Genomic DNA, 19646 nt, shown 5'->3' on the forward strand with positions numbered 1-19646 from the left:
AGCCATTACTCATAGTACTTTACTTTTTACAACCACGCTCAAAAGCAGTTTAATTCCTGGGAATTGCTCTAATTGACATCTTGGTTGTAGGCAGTAATAATAGTGCTCCTAATCCGATATGTTTAACATCAATAATACATGAGAATTTGCAACAGATTGAACATAACTTATACAATAGGTTTACAATTGAACGTATTTGCCTGAAGTAGGATACCAAACACTACAATTCTAACAACAGATAGCGATTTGAGTTAAATGTTTGAGTGTAAAACGATTTTAAACGAATTGAGTGTCCTCAAGAAAGAAACAGAAAATCACAGGGTAGGGGAATATAAATGGTGGGCATGTGATCCATCCGTTTATGATTCTGAGATTCACAGAAGTACACCTACGCCGGATGGCCGTAATGACCCTTAAAACATGCCATCACAACGTCTCAAGTTTGAACTTTGAAAAACAAATGATGTCGTTGTTAACTATTTCACCTCGGGCAGTTTTAGTTTTAACGATAAGTTTCCATATATAATGACTGTATGAGTATGACTACTGGGTATGTCTCAGGTTTAAGATGGTTTTTACATCATTTTATCAAAGAACATAAGTGAAGTGCTTGAGTAAACACTTTAGTGAGTCATTAAAAACTGTTATCGTTTGATCCTAAGGCGTTAGCTTTTTCAGCTTAATATCAGACACAGTATAATGTCGGTTATGATTCAGACAATGGCGGATATCTCGAAACCCAGGTAGTAGAGAGGCGAAAATCAAAAAGGGGTTTGAGATCATTTCATGATTGACAAGGGAACACATTGGGAATTGAATCTTCATCATTCCAACAATTTCTCTGCCAGAAGTTTAGTCTGAAACAAAACAAGATGGCCTTTTTGGTTGAATCAGCAAAGTGAGCTGGATAACTGGCATACAATTTGTCTTCCAATGTCACTGCTTACGACCGTCCTCCCGTAACCGAATCACCGGGCAAGGCTCATTAGCTGAAAGTCCCCGAGCAAAGTTCTAAGACCACCGGTATAAGGCGGAAACAGACACATGGCTTCTGTCTCTGTCGAGTTGCTTCTTTAGCCTTTCCTACATTGACACGCACTGATGTACACTAATATCGACCCTCTAAATCTCATGACAAGTGCGGATATTAGAGGACCATATCTCAGTGAAATATCGAGATGACTATTGAACCTGGGGTCGACCTAGCACAGTCGATCGCCAATCGTTCATATAGATCTCAGATACCGGAGTCCGCCCATGGCCTTTAGAGATTCTATAGCTTCCGCTACAGATTTCCTTCACAATGAAAATCGAATGTTCTGCTAAGAAGAAAGTGAAGTATCAATATCAGGGTGGATGTGACTGTTAGCTGATATTGATCCGTGTCTCACAATATTGGTGAAGTCTTCTAGACCTGCTCAAGCAAACCTTTTAGACCTTGATCCAGACATCGAAAGTAGCGATGTGGTCGTAAGCAGATATTGCTTTCTGGTGAATTCCACTTAGAAGACCTGGCCAGGCAACGCTTTAAGACCTCGGTTTACCAATCAGCTATGATACAGGGTTTCGAACTACGTGGGCGGAAACGTTTTCGATTGACCCACCCAAGAATCGGATATAGTCATCGAGTGGATGAATTTGTACGTTTGAGGGGAAGAATACTGGACTCGCCATGATAAAGCGAACTGATTGGTTTCCTCTGGTCAGCTGGACATCCCAAGTACTAGGCCGGGCGTTGTAACACGATGAACATTCTTGGACATCCATTTCTCTTTCGTCTATCAGCCATTGCGGGTCCATCGTTAACGGCCCAGCGCCCAAATTCCCCGTTGTCTATATGTATAGCCTCTGGCATTTCGTAAATACTCGGCGACCATTTTGTTATCTGATCACGATCAGGCTCAATCTTATCCACGCTGTTTGCATGCCAGTAATGCAATATGAGAATCGATGTGACATAGTACATCACAGTCTTCTAGTGCCGATAATCAAACAACAATTCCTATGGTCAGATTATAGATTTGGTTTGGTCATCTGAAACTCCCCATTATCACCTTATCTCGTCAGAAGAGCGATTCTGTGGAGATCAAGGCTGTGAACCTTCCCTTCAAAAGGTACGGGCAGGGTATCATCAGACATTCCATGGAGACAACGCATTTCACGATGTTGGTTCATTCTAAGCAGAAAAAAAACCAGTGAAAAAAAAATTTGGACTGAGAACTTTTTCCAACTTTCAGTCAGTTCAAAATTTTGAAAAATGTTCAGCTTCACCACGTTGGTGGTACCATCAGAGCCAATTTGTGAAGTCAGGATCGTAGACCTACTGCCCTTCAGGAAGGAGGTAAGGTTAAACTGCATCGGCTCCAACTGACGTGTTCTGTCAATCGAAACCTTCAATGTCGCCTCTCTACTCATCATCAGGGCTTAGGTCATTATGGTAGAGCCAACCTTCAATGTCGCCTCTCTACTCATCATCAGGGCTTAGGTCATTATGGTAGAGCCAACCTTCAATGTCGCCTCTCTACTCGTCATCAGGGCTTAGGTCATTATGGTAGAGCCAACCATCAATGTCGCCTCTCTACTCATCATCAGGGCTTAGGTCATTATGGTAGAGCCAACCTTCAATGTCGCCTCTCTACTCGTCATCAGGGCTTAGGTCATTATGGTAGAGCCAACCTTCAATGTCGCCTCTCTACTCGTCATCAGGGCTTAGGTCATTATGGTAGAGCCAACCTTCAATGTCGCCTCTCTACTCGTCATCAGGGCTTAGGTCATTATGGTAGAGCCATCCTTCAATGTCGCCTCTCTACTCATCATCAGGGCTTAGGTCATTATGGTAGAGCCATCTTGTGGATGTTAGACATGTGAACTAACAGAGATCGCTTTTGATCCAACAGACTTGAAAGGGTCACTGAAACTTTATACCGGTACATTGCCTTAGGCACAGGCATCAAGATCGCTTTGCTGGTAGGCAAATATCAGAATCGCCATTTCAACGTTCGGGGTCGTGTGGCGAGAACCGAAATACCAGTAAACATCGTCGGGATCGAATTGGAGCTGGTGATCCGAAACCTGTCCTTTCCTCTAATCACGTTGTGGTGATATCAGTGTCACGGTGTGGAGTTTGCTATCCAGACCAAGTTTAGACAGACTCCCAGTTCTCCAAGGATACCAATGTTTGGCACTTGATTATCTAGTTTCACTTCATCGCATTAACTATTTCGTCGGATTGCTGCGCAAGAGACCACAATATAAACAAGTGGCTATTCCCGGGAAGGAATATTGAAATCCAAATCCTTTATTAATCTATCTAGCCATATTTAACCACGAGGTTGAGTTGATTCAGCGCAGAGTGATAATACAGAATGTAGATATGTGACAAATATATTGCTGGTAATGCATTGAAAGCCAATAAGTGTGGCTGATAGTATGTCAATATTGGCCAGTATTGACTTCTCCAAGAGCTTAATTAACTTCTCTCTCAATTGCAAGCTGCTTTCCATTCGTAGCCGGGAGCCTACCGCGGGGGTCAGTGCAGTGACCTTACTATTCAAAACCACTGCAATATCGAGCCCAGGGGAACCCTGGCTAATGGATATTGGCAAACAGTATTGCTAGACACGGGGTCCCCTGGCCATCGAATAACACCGCTCTGCATTAACTGTTAGATGTTGCCAAATTATTGTCTTCTGTGTAGACAATTACATTACATAGATGGCTAAAAGTATACCTCATCTTCTACTCTAACAGTGACAAGCAATTTCTTGCCTAGATAGATTCATGTCCCACAGGCATTCATTAGTGTCAAACTTCCTACGTTCTGGTGCCTTTCAACTGTCAGTCGAATCAGCGCAGGGAACAGTTGGTCAATATTCGAGTTGAGCAGCCTTCAGCCTTATTCGTGTGATTCAAATTGATTTACAGGATACCGGCCGCCGAAAATTGACAGTAGATACACATGACTCGTGACTGGCGGATCGAAATAGGAGAGTGAAGGTAATTGAGAGGCTCGCTTTCATCCCTCAATCTCGACCAGCCTCTAATGACTCCATAGAGTCTATCACTTACATGTATTATATAGATCTATCGCTCTAAATATATTCAATGTTCTACTTTTGATAATTCATCGACGGCATCTGTAACGGTGATGAAAAAAGGCTCCACTCAACCAGTTGGCCATCATGAGATTCAGCTTATACACAAACATATGATTTGAGGAGCGAGTTCAAGTCCACTCTACTTGGAGTATGATATGGCCAGCCTTCCAGGTTCTACAACACGGCTAAACTGGCAGCTGGACCCAAGGGCAGTAAGCACTTGGCGCATCTCGGCCCTGTTAGATATTCTATAATCAATGGACGATATGTAGCCGCAAGATCATATTGACTTGTATCCGCTCCCGGCAGCCTTCTCATTGTTAACTTGAAGATTGTTGGCGAAGGTTTGTACTTCGGGGATATCAACCGATAGCCTTTCACCAATAATGGACGATGCCTGTTCGATGTCTAGAGGTTACACCTCACCATCTGTTTATCGACCACTCTCCTTATTCAAAGCGTCCTTCGACATCATGCATAGTCATGGTGTTGAGGGGGGGGGGGGGGGCTCAGCCAAAAGTATATATCAGCCTACCACATTTTTATATTGGTCAAAGACGTCTCTAAATATTAGGCAGGTAGTACATGTACTTTATCGATGATTCTTCAAAAAAACAATACCCCGATTCCTCGTTCAACTAAGTAGGAAGATGTTTTATGAGTCTCACATAGTGAATTAGCAAATGACCTGATGACACAACAGGAGTTTGTAGTTAGTACTTCATCGTTCGTAAGGGTTACAAAGCCCTCCTATCATCTCCTTGGAGTTCTAACGCAGTACTCCATGGAGTAGATGTGTCCTATATCAACTCCGTGTCTTTCATCCCCAGCAGTTGACGATACCACGTGTGTCCCTCTCTAGCACTCGCCAATCCCGAGAAAGGTCAATGGATCCGACACCAAATTGAATCGTCATATCGTTCGAGAAGTCTTGTGTCACTCTATTCCAAAAACCGTGTGTAACCTTATCCGACTAGTGTTCTCACGGAGGAGCAATAAATTGAGTAGTCGTGTCCAACATCTCGTGTGTTTCTTTCATATCAATTGATTAGCGATTTACTGCCATGTTGACCTCGCTACACCACATGTGTTCCTCTCTTTCCAATCTCGAGAGGGTCACTGGAGACCAAATGGATTCGTCATACTGACAGAGAAATCAACTCAGCAGGAACAGCTGGATAATTGGCTATATGATCCCAGGGTAATCAACCAATCATAAGCATATCATATCACTACTCTGTCATATTAGACTCAGAGAACCCTGCAGGGTGGGATAACTCGAATCCCTCCATTTTAATTAGCGGGTCGCCATTCAGGCGGACTACGGGTGTTACGGTTGAATGCCGTGGAAATAAAGAGAGATATTTCACTCAAGGTTTTCTATTCAGGAGGCGATAGCTCGATAGAAGAGGCGAGGGAACAGAGATATATGTGGTCCTTTGTTCAGGCGCGGAATACAGCTCTGAAAGTAGACATCCCTACCTGGCCACACAAACGACAGTCCACAACCTAGCTGTCACAGATAGGCCTACATTTACAATCTGCCCCAACTAAGGTAAGCAACTTGACCCAGCTAATGAGGTAAGGGCGGGAGAAGCGAACAGCGAACATTAACCCCTGATTGGATTTCCTTAGCATGACTGTAGATGTAACCATCAATAATTAGACAAGACTTCACTCCATATCACCGTCCTTTTGGACCGCAGTGCGAAAAAATATTGAGCCGATTTCTTCCAAGTTTTTTCAAAAGATGGACTTCATTCCTGATATCTAGACACCAAAATAAGTCCCATATAAGTCCCCGATCTCACACATGATATGACTGCAAGAGAAGATACACTTGCCCAGGATCACAAACTTGATGACCGACGATTGATAAAGAATGAAAGACAAGTGACCTGCCAAAGATCACACAGAAAGCACATCTACTTGGCTACTTGTATTTTTCCGGGGTACTTTCTCAATCCCAAACAAAAGTCCAAGGGAGCGAAACGACTGGGGCGAAATGGTCAGGGAGCGAAACAACCCCAATTCACCGTTCAGCGAAGTCTGACTTGGAGTACCCCCTCAACGCGGTGTTCAGAAAGCAAAAGCGATGTCATTTAAATGATGCACATCCTAGTCATAGTCAATATATTGCCTATTTGCAAATATCACAAGAGAAAGTAGTGTGCCTGTTCATATGACACTGTTATGGAAGATTACAGGGCACTCAATCGTGCCTTTAATAGCTTAACAGACAGATCACGGTATCAATGAAGGCTAATGGTGTCCTTGGATATCGCTTGGAGGTTTATCGCGATAGATTGCATTAGATATCTGCTACAGGTGACAACACACTTACCTAGCAGAAAAAAAGGGTTAGCAGAAAAAAGTCCAAAAAAATAAGTTTTGGGACTGATGATGTTGGTTCATTTTGAGCAGAAAACAAAAAAACAGTGATGATGTCAGTATTCCGCAGTTGATATGCATTGGAACCCTCCTTGTTAGCATGATCGCTTGACTGGAACATATCGTTTAAGGCCGGGGTATGTCTCGAGCACTAATCACTGAGGTTAGACTATACGATGTTATTCTTCTTAACAACTTTATAACAACCGTGTCTCGATCAATAAAATTACTATTGACAACCGGTATCGTGTTATATGTTATGAACCGCTGGCAATATTATGTGTAATAAAAATCTCTGTTACGAAGTTATTCTTGGAATATCTCATAATCAATTCAAAGATCAGAACATCCTATAATTTTCATGAGTGAAGCTATCAAATTGAATGCGAAAATATCATGTATAATAAAAGAGTTTTTTCCGATCTTGATCAGCATGGCATCCATTTTAATTGTATAATAAAGGCAATCATGATCATAATTGTTTTCTGTTCTACTCTATAGTTTGTTAGCTCTTAGCACTAGTTAATACCCTATCAATATCACTATCACCTCCTTTCATTCAAATTGCCGTTCGTCTAAAACCGCGCCAGGCTTTGTCGATTCCAAATCACCTGAAGAAGCGTTACCAACCAGCCTTGGCATTTCGCTGAAACCTCCTTCATCCGAAGCTAATTGCAATACGCCACATTAGGTCCAAAAGTTTGTGAGTCATAAACATCTAGCCGCAGGCCAATCTGGAATGATGCGGCGTGATGGGAAATCTCTCTCTTAAAATCCCCTTGAGCAAATCAGCTCAAATCAGATACCAGAGTAACTTTTGCGCCTGGAGCAAGACGGCGGAAACACCCCTTTGGATTTTCCAAACTCTTGATAACCACAGACCAATGCCAGTTGCACTTATAACTGGTCATCTTCGATCTATCACGCACGATAACTGCTAGGACTTGTGTCCGGAAAGATGAACTGAAAATCAATGTTCTTGTTCTTCGCCTGCATGGTTTGGTTACGGAAGGGAACTTGACACAGACAGCGCAGGGGAAATGGTATTTTCGGTCAATAGCACTTGGAGTGGTTCCTGGGATTTGGAAGACAGATACTGATGATAGATGCCCCGTTTGGGATTATATGTGGGACAAATTAGTGCGGTGGAAGGGCACGGTCGGGCCATATGCCAAGAAGATCTCTGTATCTTGTGTCAGAAGAACATGTTTTCGTTGGTAAATAATGTTTGGTATTTGTCTGCCGTATGTTTCTGCATGTCAGATTTCGGGTCTGGTTTTTGCAAGCACGAGTATTGTGGAATGTGGTACATCTCCAACCAATTGGATCTCCCCTGCTAAGGTACAAACTCACCTCGGACTGCTAGATTGAAGTTCCACCGCCATCTTGGTTCCGGATCAGACAACGCATTGATTTGATAAGAAAGTTGATGAAAGATGACTGAGCAAATCAAAGATGGCCATTATGCTTTCAACATTCCACCCTCCGTCCATTAGCTACAGACGTTCAGCAACAACCTCGCGTGTACTCAGGCTTCCCCCCCCCCCCCCAATGCTTTTGATTTCCTTCATTAATGAGGAAGGCAAAAGCGGAACTGGCCAAACTTGGCATGCGTGACCAGGTGACGGGAGACAAACGTGAGGACTCTGGGCTATTTGAGGATTGATTGGATATCGGGGAAGAGTCACGAACCCAGAGGATTGCTTTCACGTCAAGGAAAGGGATTTGGCGGGTTGCAGTAGGGTAAATGACCAAGCGGAAGGGTACCTCTAGTCTGTAAGTCTATATGTATCTTCAAATGACTTAAGAGGCCCATCCTTAAGACAGTAAATCAATTCCGAAAGCTACATGATGCAAAGGTGAAGAATATGTTTGCATTCCTCCACGGTATCGCCTGTACACTCAAACAGCATACAACTGCTGCTGAAGAGCTCTTGGCAGTCCGTATTCTTTTTACAAGAGTAAGCCTCCAATTACTCCACACGCATCCCTATTAGCTTCTTCACCTAGCTGCACACGCTCGATTCAATGCCAAGCGTTTTCTGATATCAACCCATCAGACCTGTCAGAACACCACACTGGAATCGACTTGATGTGTTCTTTCAAGGAAACGAGGCGGATTTCAATCATTACAGCAAGGTTTTCATGTTGATCCAAGAATAATAGAACCTTTTGTGGTAGGAAATGGAATTAGAAATGTTGAGCTGAGGATGACGAGTTTAGTTCAATAGACCGTCTTCACTTTCCACGAACTGATGAAGCTATCAGGAGAGAGGCAGCTTTTTAAAATGTTCAGCCACAATATTCAACCTGTTGCAGAATGGGTAATCCGTGAGTAATAGTTGCTGCTGCTGCTGTGAAATTGGCTAATATCTATCACCATGATGGTATTCGCTGCTGTCAACAGAAGCTCCTCTGGCGGAACAGCATCATTCCGCTGCAAAATAAATCCATAATATCTAGCAAAACCAGACTCTCTGCCGATGCATCAAGATTGCTTGTGGCGGTATCTGAACGATCAATAACATGTTTACATTGTTGACACAAGACATTACTCGAGCGTGATGGCTGAATGCTTTTTTCTAATCCAATCACAGGAGTATTGGTAAACTTTTTTTCGTTCTCTGGAATCGAGAACAATTAGTGGTTTACCCCAAGGATGCAGTTTACTTAGGGCGGTGGTTTTGTCGTGGAGAAAGTCAAATAGACGTTGGGCGATTTGACTTGATGATTGACATAAAGCTTGATGGTGCTAAAGGCACGCAGAAGTTTTAATCATAATTCAACTTGCTAAATCAAGATAACAAATGCAGGGCTGTCCCAAGTCAGTTACATAAGTCCTATTAATAGTTTCTAATGTCCCATTCAACTCGCAGTAAATGCACCATTCAACCACCAGTGTCACAATACACAAGTGTATTGCTCGAGTTGGCAAATAACAAAAGAACCCGTAGGCATATCTCTTGTTATTTGACGTCACCATAACATACACCATTGTGACATGTAATCAGACAGACTATATCACGCTAACAAGACCTTTTCTAAGACTTACTTAATATACCATTACATACTTTGGCCTGGGTTTTTTTCAACAGAGACACCTTCGTCAAAAGGGATTATCCACAGGATACAAGATGAAATCATGCCTACTCCACTGATTAGCTCACCTACTAGATGCAACCTGGTCTTGCACTTTGCGGAATTTTAGAGGATAACTATATTGAGACAAAGACGACGCAGCAATTCGAACTCCTTTGCTTTTTGTGAGCAACTTGTCCACCAAGGTGAAGAGCTCAACTCTGATGGGATCGGAATCATGGAAGCATCCATGGGGATGGTTTGTAAGGAGCAGCGCCTACTTTAGACACAACAGCTACAGACCCATGCCTGATTAGATCATCCAGAAAAGCACACTTAAAGCCTTCTTTGATGTTGAACCATGTGTAATTGACATTTCCATCGAGTGGGTGAAACTATAAAAACAGCCATGATTTAAATCACTTTCTTAATTACTGGATCATTAGTGGATTGCCTCAGGATTATGGCACATCACATATTAAGATCATTAGTATAGAGACGCCGTCAGTAGTGGTGGAAAGTAATTGACTTTGGCAGTCAATAAGATATCTCTTAAATCTTACTTAAAATTCGCTCTTGGCATTTTAGGAAATGGCAGGCAGAACATCGTGTCATGTAGACCCAATCCAATCTTACAAGCACTGGCCAGTTTTCATCTTGGCAATAAGCGGGATATTATAGAAAACAAACCCAGTTAGGCCAACCACCTCAGTATCTCAACTGTAATAATGTGTCACTGGACTAATACAATCCATGGATTACGGTTTGTTTGTCTCGAACTGCGCCAAGGCGGCGGAGTCCGTATAGGTTTTTGGTTTATATCAATACTGAAGTGCCTGAGACATCATTATTGACAATAATAGAATATGGCATCGTGATTTCCAACAACAAACTCTCCACAGTCAGCATGAGCAACAACCTAATATGAGCTTTTATGAATTGAATGCCACGGCAATGTGATACATCATCAATAAGATATGAGTTACGGGACTACTAATGGAATAACCGTACAAAGATCTAATAGATGGCAAACTAACATTGCTTTCTGTCAGGAAACAAGAAGAAAGACATACACGTCTTGTTTGTCGGACTCTTAATACATGTTAGAGTACATCACATTTCACCTCTGCTAGTAAATCACCACGAACTCTTCATAGTTAGTACATTAGAAGACGGATGTACATGTACATGTACATGCGGTTGTGACAGAACAAGTGAGTCGGAGTCAGGTTTTGAACCGACCCATGTACGAGTACTCTGTAAGTAAATCAGTGCTGGCAGTGTACACAGACATGGCAGATGTATGTGCAATGTACACACGCTTGTGACAAGAGTCAGGTAAAGTGACGCTGAAGACCAAGACCTCAATAGCACTCACGGGAGATCTAGCATTACCTAAAAAGGAACGTGTGGAGAAGCACTCATCATAGTAAATGCTGCTCGCATCAAAGTGTCTTTTTCAGCTGGACGAATATAGAAGTATAGGGGAGACAGAGAACATCAAGTGTCAGGGCGGAGTTCCTTAATGTGAGAGCGATCGCCGAATCTAATGACCAACTAAATGAATTTATTCCGTCCGTTTGGGGTCAGCCTGATGAGCGATTCGTTTCCACACGCAAAATCTGAGCCTGGATTCCAGCCCTTGATATGAGAAGGAGGTATTAAAATTGTATTGATATTACAAGAGGTGCGGATACAGGATCATTGGTTGTTATCAACACTGAAGCGTTCATAAGATACACGCAATTCAAACATAATGGACTCCCAAAGCAATATACGCTCTCAAAAATTAACAACCTTCGGGATATATTTACTAGAAGATAACTTCGCATGTATTCAATTCGTTAAGAACCAAGAAATGTCTCTGAAGAACTGCTGAAAATAGACAAAGCAAAACAACAAGCCTGATGAAGGAGAACCTGTCACGGCTGGTTGATACCAAGCAGGTTTGTTGCTCATCGACATTTCCTTGATTTACATCAATTTAAACCGATTGACTGTAAAGTTAACAGCCAAAGACAACTCCTCAATTCCTCCGGCTTACATTGAAGACGACAAATGGCCCATCCATAACATTTGTGAAATGCACAACGCGAAGCCAAGCTACTGTCCGTCGTAGAAGCAGACCTGCTCTGCCAAGCCTAGGTTGCTCCCAGATTGATAACAGGCCAACTCGTCACCTGCGTTCGAAATCGGCGGCGAAAGCTGTTAAGTGGATGAAGTGAGCAATAAAGATGAGTGGATCATCAAGGTCGTTGACCATGAAGTTAGCTGATGGACACCGGGTGCTGAGATGATAATCATCCTTCAGTAACCAGAAATCTTGGAAGACACGATTGTATTGCTTGCAAGTCAGTAAGACATGACCAGCATTGCTTGGGTAGAATTTGTTTGTCATGCCTTACTGGCATGCACCGCATTGCTTGGGTAGAATTGTTTGATGTACCTCTGGTATCAGTTTGTCTGTACAGGGAAACGTTATGTATACCTTCAAGTTACCAAATAATGCCGCAATGACTTGCCTATTTGGATCGACCACGGGTTCAGCAGTCCACAAGTGTGTACTCAAAGAAACGACCCGAACCTGGTCGTTGGCAATACCAGATATATCTCATGTCTCTAGGGTATTGTTGTCATATACTTTGGCATTGCCAATGCTTTTGATATACGAAAACAGGTCTTGTTTGACTCGATACGAGGCTGTTTTTGTGTTGCTCACATAGTAGTAAGGCAAGCAGTCTGTCAGTGAGAACATCACTACTGTTTTCATCCTAACATGAACATCCAGGTACCACCGGGAACAGACTTTGCAGAACCGATACTTTCTGAAAGCATCTTCTAAATCTTCTTTTGTATCCAATTGCTCATCACAGTAAACTTGGTGGAGATAATCCTTGAACGTGACTGTTGGGGAAAGGATTGACCAATAATTGGTTGTTCAATAAAATTGAGACGGTTCGGATGTCTGCTGTAAGACCTGCCGTTGCCGACTTCTAAGGTACGTCTGCCACCAAAGAAATTGGCCGAATGTCCTGCTTATAGGTTTATTGGCTTTAAGAAGATAGCGCAAGATGGTGACCTTTCGGTATCAGTGTGAGCAAAAGTCAATTAGCTCAATCCGAGGGAGTGACAGCTTGTGCTAAAGATCTTTTGCCACTCCAATCAGATGGACCATCTTAACACATTATGTCTATCGAATAATCCAAGCGTCTACAGAACCATGGTAACCAACTACGACATAGGGTCGATTCGTCGGTCTAATTACTACACAGCCAGCATTTGAGAGGTGCAGAACAATACAATGTCAGACAATTGAAAAGCACCTTGCTTCTACTACATGTACTATGACCTAAGATGGTAGGGGCGCCATAGCAGCATGTGGCAGTGATGCATACCCAAGAAGATAGGTTTTCAGCCTTCCTGATGAGTTGAGGCGTTGTGAGGTATTTATAAGTCCAGTCTTTAATGTAGTCCATCCATGTTATCCTTAGTCGTCCTAATACAGCAAACCCATAGTACCATGAATAACGAATGATCCTTACTTCATCTTCAAACTACCGTTTCCTTTGTCCCGGGAAACACGAACGTAGACATAGGGCATGAAGCATGCAGTGAATAACCAACTCAGTAAAAACATGGCGAGCACAGCCCACCAAACTGAACCAAAGGCATTTAGTGTGTCGACTTCTTCATGTGTCCTGTAGCCTAATTTGATATCTAGGTATCCGATTCGCATAGTTAACAGTGTCTGCAGCGTGACGCATATATGGAAGATTTGATGGCTTTGGCCGAGGATGTCGAAGGTTCGTCGTGAGCAACGCTCTGGCATGAGTGCAATGAAGGAAACGGCCGAGAGAACCGCGACAACGCCATGAAGGAGAATCAGGAAGAGGATGTGTTCCTCTAGGTCACAGTCTTGGCAGTCCCTTGTCGCCAGTCGGTGCCACGCCCTCATCTGCATAGCGGCACATCCAATTGACACTGTTGTTCCTATCGACAGGACATTCACAACGTTCTTTACTATGATGGACCGTGTTGTAAAGCTTGCACCGTATGAGAGCAAAAAGCAGACAGATGCATTCAAAATCACAACAAAAGGGATGGCGTACGCTCCCCAAAATTGGACGAATCGCGAGTCGTATGTTGTGTAGAACATCAGCACGTGACAGGAGAAGTTATACACTGATACTCCACCGTAGTCGAAGAGGAAGACACGCTTATAGACGGTAGGAGATTTGGAGCAGAACCAGTGAGCACCTACACTCGCTAAATGAGCGTAGACTCCACAAAAACCTGAAACCATGAACAGGGTACATCCTGTATCAGTTGTCGTGGTGGCGTACCCATAGGCGTGGTAGGCTACAATCAATGCACCAATAAGGTGTGTCCAGATGTTGAAGGTTTCAACATGGAAGGTGACCAAACTACCTAAGTAGTACGACCAGGGTCTGTAGGGCACACGATAGCCAGTCTCTATCCATTTCTCGTGGAATACTGGGTGTACTCCCTCGACAGGTAGAGTGTCAGGGTGCGGGGTAAAGAAATTCTTCACATCCGCCAGCTTTGGTCGACAGAATCTCCATTTCATCGTATAGGCTACTAGTAACCTGCAATAGGATTAGAAGAAGGGACGTTAACAAGGTTTTTCTGTTACGTGCTTCATGGGTTTACAGTTCTTCAAGCTTGTGTTATCGATTGGAACTCAGTCATTTTCTTACTCAGTTTTTTCATACCGTATTTTGATATTGAGAATAAAATGATATCAGCGAAGTTCTGTTGATATACATGTACTTCTACACTTGATTCGTTTTAAGCTGGCCATAACTGATGCGAAAGCCATGTAAATAAGACGTTTCTCTCTCTGTCTGAGCGTTTAGGCTGTACTCAAGAGACTTGTGAAGACTTCCAAGACTGTCGACCAAAACCAAAGCATTCTAAAGAGCAAATAGTTCGTGTCGACCGAGTTGAGCCTATACTACTATGATATACTCAGTGTAATAGGCCTAGTCGATAATGTACTATGAGTCAGAGTGTATGCTTTCAAGGGGATACTGAGCCGGGAGCGTCGATATCCACTCGTACTACTCATATGCCAAGTTCACCTATCACCACTTATTACTCTAAATATACTTGCATATGATTTAGACAACTTTTTGCCTCTTCTGGCGCGTGCACCTTGATCCTATCTGTGTCCAGACTTACATCACTTGTGGCTCTCACATATGAAAATATGATATATCAACGTTTGGCATAATGACATACACGTCGCATGCTGGCTGGACGTATTGATAGGTTACGCTGTCCACAAGCTGTCACCGGATCCTTCTATACACTTCAAGGCACCATGTTGCAAACTTTGCCTGTGGATAGAAGAGGATTGACTTGCAGCTTTTATTCCCTTGACAGCTGTGGGGTTATCAGAACAGGTGTGTCTTTTATTTAGTAATGGCTAATTGTGTTGGCCTGGCAGAATGAAAAAGCTGTCACGAATCCTGTGTGTTTTGATAGTCCCGCCTGTCCGCTATTGATGTGATAGCCAGTAGTGTTAATAGTCCCGCCAGTCCGCTATTGATGTGATAGCCAGTAGTGTTAAATGCTAAAAAGGGGGTTCCAAGGGAACATCAATGAGATTTTGAAATGGTTTGGTTGGTTTATTTGTTTGTTAACAAATACAAAGATCAATACGTTGCCATGCGGCACATGGTTATAGCCGGGGGTAGAGCCTGCAAATGCCACAGCTTGCAGACCGTGGTTTAAACATTAAACTTGTAATATGGCTTACGAACCCAAACCATGAGGAGGTCGACGTAATACCATTGCATATAATGTGGGCATATCGGTCAGATGGACAGTAAAACGATGTTCCATACTCACCTCGTAATACGCATCACTCATTAAAGACCGTCACGTTTTTCAAACAAGATGGTTGACTTGACGACCTTTCTTGCGCCACATCCAGATACTCTTTCAGTTGACCAAGTTCACCCTGTGATCCGCTTAAGAGATATCAAGACAGGGTACCGTCCGTATCACAAACCATGGTCTTACTACTTCCGGAGCCTCTTCATGTTCCACAACGAAACCTTCAATATCTGGACGCACCTAATTGGTACCTTCATGATTGCCTACTACACCTACGTCTGCGCTGCAGCTTCCACTGAACGAGACAGTCAAGTGATCCTTGCTTATGGGTTTTGCTCCACGTTCTGCCACCTTGCGAGCACGGTCGCCCACTGGTTTGGCGCCTTATCTCCAACCTCCTACAAGCGTATTTTCCTTTTTGACTTCATCGGTGTGGCAATGAATAGCTTCGGAATGCACACAGTCATGTTGCAAACAACCACTGACGCACGGTTTCTCCAACTCTGTGGACCATACGCCATCCCTGGTGTGCTGCTCTTAAATACTTGTACAGCCAGCTTGCTATGTTATGGGGGAATCGTCTCCATCCGGAGTGTAAGATTAAGAGCCATTACCTTAGTCATACCGAATACCGCATCGGCAGTTATCTGTGCCATCCCGGTTTTCACGAGAATATACCATCGGTTGACAACAAGGGACATCCACGTCATCCCAGATTATCATCTCGAGAATGAAATCTTCTTCCTCGTCATCATTCAAGTCAGTCTCATGATCGCTTCCATAATCTTCTACGGGTCCCACTTCCCTGAGCGATGTCGGCACTGCACCTTCGACATCCTCGGCAGCAGTCACCAATTATTCCATATTGGTGTTACACTATTCTGCCTGGTGTTTATAAAGGTCGCATTCCTCGACATGAAGTTTGGCTACAGGACGCAGGAAGAACTGGAGATACTCTACACCTTCGGTTCGATATGGTCGGCTGTATTTGCCATGATTGTGGTTTTGATATCGCTCTTCTTATATTCAATCAGACTCATTAAGATTGATGACACTTGGCAAAACACTACATTTTGTTCACCTAGGGATTCTCAACAGGAGGACTAAAAATTAATTCACGAGATCAGTAGGAGGTTACCGCACAATACTTCATAACAGCATGAACAACAAATAGAAACGTATCTATGTCGAGATGCAATGCCGTTCACCTCAAAGACTTAGACATATTTGCACGGTGGATAGTGAATCTCTTTACACCGCTATGAAACTCGTAAGACGCATCAAATATTTCCCTATCAAAATCCTTTTTTTTTTTCTAAAGTTTCGTCAAGAGCTTTCAATATCAGTAACTTGATCTGCACACACGCCCTACAGATTTCGTTGTTCAAGTGGTTCAATAACCACTGTACTGAAATATATACACGATATATCCAGATTTAAAACAGTAAATGATTGATTCCAGCGTTTCAGCGGTTACAGATGCGCGGACGAATTCTGTAACAGCTCAAACACTGAAACCCGAGTTGGAACATCGGTTTGAAAGCCTGATCAACGCTCCTCGGGTATCCTGCCATCGCCTCAATGTGAAAGGTTCAAGTTGGATGAATGGTCCATATGAGGACTTTGTTTACACTACAGTCCAGGTGGATTTCAAGCTATTTCATAGCTTGTACGGCCCGCGGGGAAGGTCAGAATCAGATGATTGGTTCAGACGCAGGTAAGTTGCATTTTCATACAGCCATCGCAAGACTGAGGTATTATGGTGGGGACCTGTCATGCGTCGGGAGTCTGGGCAATCATTTTAGTAAAAGGTTTTGGCTGAAATTACGAACTTTTATTATTTCGTAACCGCTAAAGCAATCACTGTACACATGTACTCCTAGGCGACAGGAACTCATTGACTGATTTTCGTTGTTACGTCATTCCAGGTTTGCCATGATTGGCTGATTGGCTTTATATTACTGTAGGTTTGGGGTGTAGGGGCTGGGTAAATGCCCAGTGATTTTCAGCCCGATCCGATGTCCATGATGGAGTGGAGTGGGGGAGGGTCCTATCAATTTTGAGCCCATTCCGATGTCCAGTCTGGACGGTATACCGTAGATGGTATTGAGTTGCCCAAAGAGCTTGTTTCTTCTGTCTTCTGCATGTAGGATTCACCCATATGGTCCTTTGTTGCAGTTGAAGTCGGTCATGTCGGCCCGCCTCCCTATAGACAGTAATAGGCCCATATGGAATGACAAGTACTGTTGGCCCATTCTGCTTTCCGATTCTTCTGAGACTGGTGAAGAAGGGTTGGATATCGGTCTTGATCGCCCTTGAGTATTATGACATGTATGAGGGCGGGTTGGGCTGTGAAACTTAAGGCAAAACTGACCCTATTACGATTTTTATCAGTATCGACTGTAAGTTCAATGAAATGGTCACTGCCATATTAAACAGACGATTTCCATGTTTCAGCTTAAACGGCAACAGCAAGACGAGAGCAATATCTGCAATGGAGCTCACGGATGCAAATGATCATCTAAAGACAAATGCTAGTCAAACTGATGCCAGTGAAAGACTGTGTTCCGAAGCCCTAGTGTCCGCAATAATCCAGAGAGACATGAAGGAAATCATCGCACTTCTGGACACTGAGGTCTGCCCAAATAGGTTGGTGTCCGTGTGGAAGAGATTTCCTATAGACTGGTCTCGCTGTAGAGGTCCTCCCGAGCGACTGTGTGTCATCCGCACCGTCCCAATGCTGGAGGCATGTCTAAATGGTGACATTCAGGTTGTGAAGCTGCTGCTCCACCACGGAGCTGACCCATTTGTAAGTTTAAGGGACGAAACAAGTGGATGGTATAGCCCAATAGCTGAGGTGGTCGCCGAAATAGGCGAGCTAAAGAGTGACGGCAGGGACCAGGATAATCTGTTGCAATTAGTGAGAACCATGCTCGATTTTAATTCTACGAAAACAGAACGAAATATACAGCGACTACTGCATGCAGCCATTAAGGCGGATGAACCTAAGCTACTGGAGATGATACTGCGCCTTGGTGGGAACATTGATATGGAACTATGTGTCGACCACGCGCCAGAGGTCAGAGGCTCACTTCTTGAGATCGGCATAGATCTCGTTTGTCCACAAGCCTGTTGCTGGCTGCTCAGGAAAGGAGCTGATCCCAATACGGGACGATCTGTGCCAGGATTCACTCCCTTAATGAGGGCGTGTAGGGGTTGGTCTACAGATATAGTTCGTGAACTTCTCCAGCATGGCGCAGAACTGAATGCGGTTGACAGTAAAGGGAATCATGCTTTCTATTATGCTTGTCAGTCGCTTAATTGGGATGCTGCACTCCTTCTCACAGTGAAGCTATGCGAAAGTAGTGCAGATGTAAACGTGGTTAGACATGGTAGTACAACCCTAGATGACCTCTTGGACACATGGACCCGTGCAGAATGTGCTTATGGAAATGTCAATACTGATTTAGCATCTTTTGTTGACAGCATTGGACTGCTAGTTTGGGCTGGAGGTGAAATGAATCGAAAGAACAGCGAGATGTTAAAAGTTATAAGAGCTATAGTAAGTCGGTTTGGAGAAAGGGGAGACATAAGGATACGTGATATAGACAAAGTTATAGAAACGGTGGTGATGACTTCAACCGTCTCCAGAGAACAGATTTCAATGCTCTGCGACGAAATCAAGTTACCCTGTGACAGGAGACTCGAAAGGTCTGCGAGAATACTGACTCATGTTCGCACAAATGGCTTCACGCTTATGCAGACTTGTCGCCTGAAGTTGCGCAAGGTGATCCGCCCACCTCTGAAGGCGAACATCATGTCAGATAACATCAGATTACCTAGACTGCTGAAGGAATATATATTGGGAGGGACATTTGCTCAAAACAATAAATGACTATACACTTACAATAGGTTGGAGTTGAGATCATACAGTTTGTTTTAGGTTGTGATATATAAGTGATCATGATAATTGTATGTCAGGAACATTCCGACCAGGGTCAGGTTATATGAAATAAAATACGTCACTGATAAAACAAGTGTGAGAGTGTTTTGGGCATTAGATTTAATAGGGTTGACACCAGATGAAGTCAACGCCAAGACCATGAGATGCAGATAACGACAACGGTATATTGTTGCTTCAGAACAGCCCAAGCAAAAACAATACAAGTGCAGTAGATTATTAGAAGAATCCATAGACCAACGAGATGGCTACTCGTG

At 43.3% G+C, this 19646-nt stretch overlaps 2 protein-coding genes across 2 annotated transcripts in view; one reads left to right on the plus strand and one right to left on the minus strand.

The window, feature by feature from the left end:
- LOC135487468 (cubilin-like) overlaps positions 1-19646 on the plus strand; it is a 56527-nt gene that overhangs the window by 5610 nt on the left and 31271 nt on the right. The gene's annotated exons all lie outside the window — the stretch shown is intronic.
- Positions 10699-14174, minus strand: LOC135488124 (membrane progestin receptor beta-like). The gene has a single exon (XM_064772591.1). It carries the CDS (start codon positions 14152-14154, stop codon positions 13105-13107), a length of 1050 nt encoding a protein of 349 aa, XP_064628661.1. The 5' UTR covers positions 14155-14174; the 3' UTR covers positions 10699-13104.

Source organism: Lineus longissimus, chromosome 5 (assembly GCF_910592395.1).
Source record: "Lineus longissimus chromosome 5, tnLinLong1.2, whole genome shotgun sequence".
NCBI lineage: Eukaryota > Metazoa > Nemertea > Pilidiophora > Heteronemertea > Lineidae > Lineus > Lineus longissimus.

Coding starts and splice junctions, on each gene's coding strand:
- LOC135488124 (XM_064772591.1), bottom strand. CDS start 14,154: ATGAAATGGAGATTCTGTCGACCAAAGCTGGCGGATGTGAAGAATTTC.